We start from the raw sequence: 11,008 nt of genomic DNA, 5'->3' as shown, positions 1-11,008 counted from the left end.
CATTGTTTTCGGGGGGCCGGTCCCGCTTTTTCTCTTTCGTCTCCAAGAGTGAGCTCATTCTCGGTAATGAAATATGTGATTAATTATCTTCCCCTGGTTTGGAAGCGGGGCAGATTGTGTGTTTGGAGATGAAAGGCGGAGACTGGTTGTCTGCATCCTTCCCCTGCCTCCCCTCCAATAGTCCTGCTAATCTCTCTGTTTCCTTAACCTCCGCTCTTTGATCTATATTTCTATCCTTTTTATGAGGCGGAGATACTTGTTTTGCACTCTTAGATTGAGTAACTTCTGCTGCATGTATCTCATCATTCAACTGCAGCTTTTATCATGGGCATAAATTAACAAACACATCTTCTTCTCTTACATCTTTACAGTGGATTCCTCCCTCCTTTTGCTTCATATCGTCTTTATCTACTTGCTCTAATGCACTTGAAGTTAAAAAAAAATCCCCTCTACCTCTCTCCTCAGCTCTTATTTCCTTTCCTAGCACTTCACCATAATGCATTATCATTGTAGGGTTACAGGAATAGTTTGTGACCTTTGACCTCATTATTGGTTGCTTGTAAAGTTGTTGAGTAGGAATTGGAGCTGATTCTACTGTTGTAAATCACTCTGTATAGGGGTAGCAGCCAAACGTCTAAAATGTAAAATCTGGATTTGATTTATTTGGGTGTCAAATATAATTTAAAGGGGATAGCTTACTGTCAGAAGTTACGCCGCTCCTCAGAAACCGATCGTAACAAGTCTCTTAAAATCTGGGTGTTTTACAGGAGGCTTAAGTGGTCTCGCTTTCTGAAGTAAATCCTTGTAAATCCGGCTGCAGAGCTGCTTTAATTGGGCCGGTTTGCAGCATGTTTGGGTCAGTTCCAGGTCAAAAGCCCACTAATTAAACTGCTTGTCAGCCAAAGATTTAAGGGGAACGCAAATAAAATACTTCCACAGCTCCAGATATTTGGCTTGTGGGTGACAGATTTAATTGTTGGCATATTTTGGGTTCATTTCTGACATGGCTGTGGGTCCGGGTGCAATGAAAAGTGGAAGAGACCGTTTTCCTGACTACCCATTACACTGAATGGACGACTTGGACTTGATGAATGGTGCTGCACTAACCTTTTACTTCTCTAGAGGCATTTGACTCAGTATGTACGCTTTCGGATGAAAATCATAAATTGAACTAGAATTGCACTCGGAGAGCGCAGACCTCCGCCGGAGGTCGGATCCGGCGGACCCAACATCAAACTTTTCCCTGACTGAGTTGAAATCACTGGATCTTTGACTTTCCCATGTTTTCGGTGCCGTTTGTTTGTTTGTTTGTTTGTCTGTCTGTCTGTCTGTTAGCAGGATTACGGAAAAACTACTGGCCCGATTTTCATGAAACTTCCTGGAAGGGTGTAGCATGGGCCAAGGAAGAACCAATTAAATTTTGGAGCGGATCCGGATCAGACTCATGAACAAGCAATAATAGCACGAACCTTGGCGGAGGTCTGCACTCTCTGAGTGCCCTTCTAGTATTATTTATATTTTCACCAGAGTTCTTTGCTTGGCATTCAAGGTTACCAGTTATCTGCCAATCATAGCATAGCATAATGTACTGTAGCATAGCATACCAAAACATACAATAGCATAACACACCATTCATATTCCATTCTCATTCAGTTACTGTGTGTCATCAGTCTGGAGAGAGTCAGAAGTAGACAGCATATAAAACAACACTGATGACTGTGGTACAGTTTGTCATAAACACAATGATCTCAGTCAGCCAGCATATAAACCACAGATTATTAACGGTCCAGGCTGCAGTGTGCTGGACCTGCCAACTGGAAATGAACACAGAGCTCCACTGTCCTCCAAGCCAATGACCACCAAGAGTCCAGAACCTCTGCTTGTATTTATTTGTTTACAGAGAGAGAGAGAGAGAGAGAGAGAGACATGTGTTTGTATTTATTTGTTTACTATTACGAAACCATAAACTGTATATTCCTGGAAATGTTGGGCTGTTTGTCAAACTCAAATTTATATCGGAAAGAAGCTGATAAGGGCCGAGCGTGCAACTTCCCTCAGATAAAGTTTGTTCATTTTGTTTGTTGATCACCGGCCAAATAAATCTCCTGTGAGAACAAGAACGTTGATGCACCTATAAAGTCAGTTTATCCGTTTATTACTCATTCTTGCAGCCTGGCCAAAAGCTCTCCGGGTGGCCTGGCAGGTAGAGGCCCGTCACCGGAAGGTCACAGGTTCAATTCCCCACAACAAAATGTGTGTCTTCCTTCCTAGGTCCCTGACCTCTGACCCCACTGGTGACATGTATCTGCGTCTCAGACCGATATGTAAAAACACTAATTCTTTAATCATGCTGAATAATATGGTGACAGAGTTATATATACTGGAGTATAACACTGTTTGGAGTAAATTGTGAGTTTTGGAAATCACTATAATAACTATATAATCACTATAAGTTGTAGGAAATCTATACTTTACTTTCAAATCATTTTTATTGGTATGTTTGTTTACTGGCATTTGCTCAGTTAAGTTTGAATTTCACTCTTTTTTTGTGAAATAAACCTTTCCATTTTTTGTGTTGAACATGTCTGTCTTCCTATAGCACCAAATACAGCCTTAAAGGTTCGGTGCAATGACAATTGCATTCCTCAATTTCATGATATAATGTAAGAAAGGAGCTGTTAATGTAAAGTTACACAAATTATTAGAACTGTTGGCATTGTGGAAATTTGAGAAACTCTCCCTCATTTTGTCAAGAGAATCAAACAGATTTAGAATTCTGGTGTAAACGATGTCACCTACCCAGGTTTTAAAGAATGCTCTGATTGGTCGACAGTTTGCATAGTTAATCAGGAGATAATAGCCTTTGTACCATCTAACCATCAGAAACAAAAAATGCTGCTCATTGTGTTAGAAATCAACATCAAACTTTTCCCTGACTGAGTTGAAATCACTGGCTCTTTGACTTTCTGTAAGAATCTTTCTGACAGACTATTCCCACGGAAACCCAGGCGCGTTTTTAAAAAGGGTTTCGTTTGCTGTGTTTGGACAGTATAAGGGGCTATACAGGAAAAAAAAAAAAAAAGGGAGGCGGGAGATCACTTTGCTTAATGGCTTTCATCGGCAGCTGAAACACAGCGCAGGCTCCGAGATAAGGCTCCGATCCGTCAGAGGTGAGGAGAGAAACCGCCGGGCCAAATGAGGAAGTGAAACGCCGATTCCGTAGCAACAGTGGCACCAAGTTCATCGCTCACCTTTCAGACGGCCGGGCGCACTGCCAGCATTCACTCACATACGCATTTTAGACTCACTTCGGGAAAGGAAAGAGTTATATATCACAGCTATACCTTTCATATTTCAACATGCTGTTTGTTTAAGTCATGTACCTGCTAGTAATCTGTAATATTTGTGTTATAATATGTAATATTTCAAATCTGGGTGCAATGCAACATTAAACACATTCCCACGTACTGAAATAAATGTGCAGGATCCTGAGGCAGACTTAATAAGGAGCCGTCTATCCTTTATTTAGCTAAGATCTATTTGGGCTTCACCTCTGATCCTGCTGGTATGCAGCTGGATCTCTGTGCGCAGCGGGTGAATTTTGACTCTCCGCTCACCTTTCGTCTGTTTTCAATTGTATTTTTGACAGGACATCAACCTCATTTCACGAAATTTTGGCGAGACCAGACCACAGAGCACCAGTTGCTAGGATTTCATCCCAAGGAACCCCATGAAAACAAGAGCAGGGAGAGTGAAATTATCAGAATAGTCATGAACTAACTGTCCACTGAATGAAAACACAGAGAAATTAAACTATTCCTCATCTTACTGAGGACCACCTGGAATCCCTCCATGGACTCCTGGAGGTCCCTGGACCCCATTTTGGGAACCGCTGCTCTATAGCAGTGTTTCTCAACCTTTCTGGCTCATGACCCCATAAAAACAAAGCAATCTCTACTCAGGCAGAGTTCAACCAAAGAATGATTTTCCCTTTTCAGGTCCTAGAGTCCTAGAGGCTGAAAATAGTCAGTATTTAACAAGAAAAAAAAGCAAAAGTTAGAGATAAATCTGCAAAAGTACACACGATAATACATTTGTATCGTAGAAATATACTTTTTTCCTATCCCACAAATCATCTCGCGACCCCCGCTAAATTATCTCACGACCCCATGGAGGGTCCCGACCCCCAGGTTGAGAACCACTGCTCTATAGGAGCTTTAGCCAAGCATTTCTCTCCTTGGCGTTAAACCTCTAATACATACAAACAATAGATAATTAACTTTTATTTCAACAGAACCTGAAGGCAGCACTCAGCCTTCAGCCTGATCCCTCTATAGGCGCTCTTGTCCCAGCAGCTCCCTCCTTGACGTTAAAACCCCCATTAAATGCAAACAGCACCCCAAAACCGCCACTCTGGGTCTTGGCCAGAGTTCAGCTGTCCTTCATGTATAGGGGGGGGGGGGGGGGGTCGGGCATCGGTGCCAACGGCGATCAACGCCGCTTCGGTATTCACGCTGACAGGTTGGCCGAGTCCGTATTTACCGAGGGCTTCGCTGAGTTTGACCGGGGCAAACTCTCATGGTGGAAAAGTCTTCTGCGCTGACATGAGAGGTCAGGGGTCAGCAGACTGAAGAGAGAGTCCACTATGAAGTCTGTGAGCTGAAAATTAACACTTTGACAAGAAGTTTAACCTCTTGAGTCGGCAAATCTTATTTGTGTTAAAACGGGAGAAAGAATCTGGCAATGGGATGAGGGAATTTGACTTGTTTTCAGTGTAGCTGTCAAGTTGTTTCAAGAGGTTTCTGATGACAAGATCACTGTCGGAGTAAACTCAACACACACACACACACACACACACACACACACACAAGCACAAGACTTAGACATATATGTGATATATTGGACCGATATCAGCCTTTCATTAACAGCCAGTCAGTGTCGTTTACCTCTGATCTGCTGGATATGATGCAGTTTGATTGATTATAGATTTATTGTATTAACTATGTAGGCTATACTACACTGGTTTTGTATGGTAGTGGTTTTCAGTCTTTTTGGGGCTAAGGCACACCAACGGTAAAACGCAAATGAAACCTTGTTGATGTGAATTCAGAAATAATTATAATTTTTAAAAACAGCAATTTCAAGAACAGTACAAATACCATTGGTATGTGCAACTAAAAAAAGCCATTTTAAGAAGAAAGTGATGCAGTATCATTAACAGTAACTGTGGCAAGGAGAGAGGAGAGACAGAGAGAGAGAGAGAGACACTCATTTGTTTTAGAAAATCCAATTACATTTTCATTATAGTTTGAAAGAATTAGTTTTTTGCCACAGATGCTCACTTCTGCTTGCAAGAGTAAATGTGCCATGAAATTCCCTTTAAATGCTTGACTGGCGTATGTTAAAAGGTAAATTATTCCAATTTATAATGGCTCTATACATATATACTTCTTTTGAGGGTGATAATTCTCTGTGTGTACTGCTGAATTCAGTGGAACCTGAGCTTCTGTTCAACGACAGTCACAAGCCAACAGTTTGCATTACAATGAAGCTCTAATGAAATGAAAACACCAAAACAAACTCACTGAATTTCTTTTGTATTTTTAATGGAAGCACTCAAAAATAGATCTGTACAAAACTCACTAAACTCTTCAAAACAGTCGAAAGCTTCCATCGCCACACTGGCACTGGTGTATTTCAGTGTATTTCAGTGTCCAGCTAAATGTCCGTTAGTGTTCTCCTGCTTGGACAGAATGAAGTCGTGCCAGTCCACGAAGCAGTTCCTGTCGGGAATGAGGCACAGCGGCACGCCGCAGAACCTGCACTTCCACGGCGTCTTGCTGCCGCAGTTGATGCACCGGAGCCGCCCCGCCGACGCCTTCATCGACTTGTCGCTGGTCTGTGCGATCGTAACCGGCGCGCACTCCAGGTTTCCGGTGGGTTTGGTTCGGTTTCCCGGTTTGACGCCGCAGAGCTCGGCGGTGAGATGCTCCAGGAAGTCCAGGGGAGACGTGGGATTCTCCTCCCGTCTCGCACACTGCTCCCTGTGGAGGATGTAGGCGTTGGCGGTTGCGATATCGACGAAATGGTAAAAAAGAGTCCTGTACCATCTGTCGGTGTTCTTGCGGACAGAGAAGACCTGGAGGAGCCGCTGGGACAAGTCCAGCCCCTCCATGTGCGTGTTGTAGGCCGCCACAGGAGCCGGTACGGGAACCCTTCTCCTCTCCCACTTCCCCGTGGCTTTATCCTTCATGTTCCTCTCTACCGCGTCGCCTTTGAACGCCGCGTGAATGGTGGAGCACACGGAAACCTCGGCCGCGTCCATCCACTTCACGTACAGAAGCTTTCCCTTCCTGAACCACCTCATGGACCCCCTGGGGCTTTTCGCCGTTAGCGCGTTCGCCTTGGTCGTCGGGACGCCCGTCCGCCCTCCGCGGTACGCCCCGCAGGCGAGGAACTTGCGCCGCTCGTACAGGTCGGCGAAGAGCTTTGGGCCGGTGAAGAAATGATCGCAGTAAAGGTGATAACCAGACCCCAGGTGGCGCTCGTTCATCAGCTCCATGGCGGCCTCGTACGATAGCGCCCGTCCTTCCGGAAACAGCGATTTTCCCGTGTAAACTGTGAAATCCGATGTGTATCCATTGCTGGAATCGGTCAGCACGAACAGTTTTACTCCCCATTTGTTGGGTTTTGCCTTCATGGCCCACGGCAGTCTCGTTTTGGCCGTGGCGGCACCCATCCTCTCGTCGATGAAAACCTGTTGCCGCGGCTGCCAACACGCCCTGCAGCGTTCTCTGAGGGAGTCGTACAGCGGTTTGACTCGGTGCAGAGGGTCGTACTCCGCGGCGCCCTTCTTTCCATCGTTTACTGCGTCCTTTTCCGGGTCGCTCATGTGAATATTCCAGGATATCGCCTGGAACCGGCTCCTCGTCATTATCGTGGCCGGAAACGACGCGCCGAACACGGAGCCGCGCCTCCAGTAGCTCGCGGTTCTGGGCATTTTCAGAACGGCCATGAACAGCAGCAGCCCCACGTACGCGAAAAAGTCCGCCGGGGTAATGTCCCGCCACTGGTACGTTTTCCCCCTCGCGAGGTTCTTGGCGGCGTTCTTGTTCGTGTTCTCGCAGACGGTCTCCACGTCCTCGTCGGTGAAGAATTTCCGGAACAGCTGCAGCGGCGAAGGCCTGTCCGTTTCGGGGAACCGGACACCCGGAGGCACTCTGGGACAGAAGTTCGGGAGTCGGTGTGCGGCGTCTTCCTCCTCCGGCGCGTGCCACCTCAGTCCCGGCGGGGCTGAATGTTCCGCGACTGACCGCCGGCGTCCCGCGATTCCGCCGCTTCTTCTCCGGACGCTACTCGGCGGCTTTTCCCGGCTCGGCAGACTCCGTGGCGTTTTCGGCACCGGAGAGGGGAGGGCGGCTTGTGTGGTTGAGGTAGAGGAGGTGCGAGCCGGCGAAGCGGCCGGCCTACCCGCTGTGCTGCTCCGTGTCGACCTCAGTGGAGAGGATGAAGAGTCGTCCTCCTCCTCTTCACTGGCATCCTCACAGCTGACAACAAAGAGAGAGAGAGGGAGAGAGAGAGAGAGGGGTTATTAGAAAGTGTAACTTCCATTTCTCTATACAACTTTCAAATCACTATTCTTCTCCTTAAAAAAGGAGAGATCCCCCCTCAGACACTCTTAAACTGTATGTCATCAATCTGTAATGTTCAATGTCTTTCAGGAGTTATTTTGTGTTGTCATTTACTTTCTTTGTTGTACCCACTTTTCCTCAACCTGCCTCATCTACTTCAGTTCATGATTTCCTACATTTCCCACAATGCCTTCTGACAACAGCTGTGGAGTAAACCTGTAGCTTTAGTTTTTGCAGTCAGGAAAAAATGAGTTAGTGTGTGTTCTTGTTGATTTGTAGTTTTGGACATTAGGGTTGTAACTGGTGTTTCTTAATAGTGTGTCTGTTGTTCTATGTTTTAAAATGAAGATTAAGATAATTAAGTCATTTTTCTCAGTTTCACTCCGTCTTGGTCTTATGCAGTTACTGTCCTTTTGCTTTGCAGAGCAGTATTGTTCACCCACACCTCTACAACAACGAAAATACCAAATACAAGAAACACATAATACATGTGCTGTACATGAAGTAGCACAACACTATAAAGCAAAGGGGGTGTGGCAGTAAGTCAGTCAATAGGCAAATACACTAGTACATAAGATGGCAAAACGATTTAAAAATATGAAAAGTATGAATGTTGAAAAAATCAATTCCTAATCCAACCGTTTACAAGCCGGTTGCATTCACTTTGTGGATCTAATACTTTTCACCCCGTTTTAAGATTCCCTGCACATCCTCCTACTATGTCAACATAAACAGTACCGCGTTGTGTCGAGCGCGCGAAACGGGCAGCCAATCAGGAGCCTGTTTGATCCAGCGCCGTTGTTTTGCTGCGAGTTGATTGGCTCACGGTCGGAGAGTGTACGGTGGACAGCAGGGACAAACATTGCGAACACGCCAAACCGAGCAATGTTTACAACCGTTATGGTCACATTACTGTCTGAAGAAACTGCCGAAAAGTGTATCTGGTGAACCGTATTGATTATCCCTTATTGATTTATCGGCCAACAACAAGTTAGCGCTTGACAGGTGTTAAATACGTACCTGAATGTACAGTATTTGATCATATCAGCAATGTCTAACGCTTTGGACAACAACGCGCTTGATTTAAACGGCAAAACTACAGCAATACCTTCACCAACTGACGAAACTAAACTATGAGGTAATGGTTGATAGACTAATACTTACATGTCCTCGAAAGGATCATTTTCTTCTTCAATATCGATCTCCTCCTCTGAGTAGAAGCTGTCCACCTCTGACGATTCGCCTTCTTCATCCTCATCACTGCTCTCCCACTCTTCTGTTATCGTGACTTTTGTTTTCGGCGTCGACATTTTGTTTACGTTTAGTGTCAGTCTTACTAGTTCATTGTCCTGCTATATCGCTTCTGCTTCTCTCTTTTTTTTATCTCCTCGGTCGTTATTGGAGAAGACAGCCGCTTCACAACACGAGGAGCGAGTGTTTGTGCGTTCAGGTACCGGTGGGAGGTGTCCGACATCCGGGAGTTGAAACGCTGCCTTCAAGTGCTGTGGGAAATACCGCAATTACCAGGTAAGCGCATATGTGCGATACAACTCTAGTCAATAACTCATGGTAACAATCAAATTCAAAGCTTTATTGGCATGACAGGAAAGTGACCTATGTTGCCAAAGCAATACCGTGCTTCAATTACATTACACAATAACATTGCAGACATTAACCAATAGTTTTCAGTGCATAACCAATAATATATCAATATTAACAATTATAACAACAGTATAATCAAAAGCCATTTCACAACAATTCAATTCAAACAATCATGAATTATGTGTTTTCTATCCTATGTAAATAATAACTAGTATTTCTGTATGTATTTCAATTTTCACTTTTTTAAAACTTTTAATTGTCACACATTTTTGTTTTTAATAAATTAGCCTGATTAAGACTAAATTACATGCCTGGACATGGATTTTCTCCTCTTCACATACATGCTTACAAACACATGTAAACATGCATAATTGCACACACACAAACATATAATAACACACAGGCACACACACACACACACACACACACACACACACACACACACCTGCACATGTGATTAATGGCTGTGTGTATGGCCTGGGGTCTGGATATTTTTATAGGTATGGAGTTGTGCGCGGGCGGTTTTTACCCCAGCAGACATTTACAGATGGAAGTCTTTTGAGGCCCCATTAGTGAGCTGTTATTAATTACAGGCTAAGATAACAGATGAGTGAGAGAAAGCCATTTACCGCCCTGCCTGAGAGAGAGAGAGAGAGAGAGAGAGAGAGAGAGAGAGATGCTTAATCACCATCACCCTGACTGGGCTGAGGTGATGGATGGGATGAGATGATTTAGCGTCCGGTTGGAAACACACGACGCCCTTGTAAACGGGAAGTGCGATGCTTTTGGGCGAAGTGCTGAGAAGTTTTGATGAATTGCGTGGGGACGGAGGAGCGAGGAGCTCATGGAGAAGGTGTCAGGAGAAGATGAAGTGTGGCGTTCAGGCGAGTGGGCCGAGTCTGTCCTCCCCACTCAGGAAACACACATATAGAAAATAATCTGACTTGAGGAAGGTGTTGTTAGAACAGAAACAGTCTAATCCTACGTTCTCTGTCTAAATCAATTCATATGCATAACTTCAACCCAATAATGGGCTTTATTTTCATACAAACAATCTTTTTGTTTTGTTTTTTCACATTTTCTTCAAATCTGAACTATGTTTTAGAAAGGCTAGTTTCCATATTGCTTGCTTCATTTGCAAAGTATTGGAAAAAAGGCAGGATATTTGATGAAGTTTGGTGAATCTTTTTTTCTTTTTTACAATGTTGTACACCCATGGAACTGCTCAGTAGTGTCATGTAAATCCATGTGACACTAAACTAATCAATCAATCAATCAAAAGTGGGGATGAGATGCTCTTCTCTGTTACATCCCCATGATGACACAGGTGTATTTTTACATAAAACTCTTGCTCAGTGCAGCTTTAAAAACCACCGATGATTACATTCTTTAAAAAATCCTACTATTTTGTCAGTAAAATGTTCAAGATAATAGCCAATAATAGCTAATAATACCAATACCAATACCAATAATATTCAATAGTGTAGTGTTTATTTGTTTGTTTGTAGATTCCACATTTTTCAAAAGGTAGATTTGGAATGAAACTCCTCAACTCCTGTTTAGGTTTTGAATTGGATTTCTGGGACCTTAGCGTCTTCAAACCTGCTCAATAAAGGACATTTATAAACCTTCAGTTCAAGTACAAACATAAAAATCTGAATAATTGAAGTATCAGTTATATCAGTTGAAGAGCTGAAAGCATGACAGTATTATAAAAGTATTTAAAAGTGTGAAAGCAAAGTATAAAAGTATTTGACAGACAGTTATATTACACT

At 43.9% G+C, this 11,008-nt stretch overlaps 1 protein-coding gene across 1 annotated transcript; it reads right to left on the bottom strand.

Annotated features, from left to right (window-relative positions):
* Positions 1–5,707: 5,707 nt before the first annotated feature.
* Positions 5,708–8,941, bottom strand: LOC139645366 (piggyBac transposable element-derived protein 4-like). Its single transcript, XM_071521058.1, has 2 exons — positions 8,796–8,941; positions 5,708–7,547 (listed from the first exon to the last, which is right to left on the bottom strand). Exons 1-2 carry the CDS (start codon positions 8,939–8,941, stop codon positions 5,708–5,710), a joined length of 1,986 nt encoding a protein of 661 aa, XP_071377159.1.
* Positions 8,942–11,008: the final 2,067 nt, after the last annotated feature.

This window comes from Centroberyx affinis, unplaced genomic scaffold, assembly GCF_046629955.1.
Source record: "Centroberyx affinis isolate AG114_WGS23_722 - 3 ecotype Tasmania unplaced genomic scaffold, CSIRO-AGI_Caff_v1 ptg000849l_1, whole genome shotgun sequence".
Classification (NCBI taxonomy): Eukaryota; Metazoa; Chordata; class Actinopteri; order Beryciformes; family Berycidae; genus Centroberyx; species Centroberyx affinis.
The sequence above is the reverse complement of the archived record's forward strand: the minus strand, read 5'-3'. Positions and strand labels throughout refer to the sequence as shown.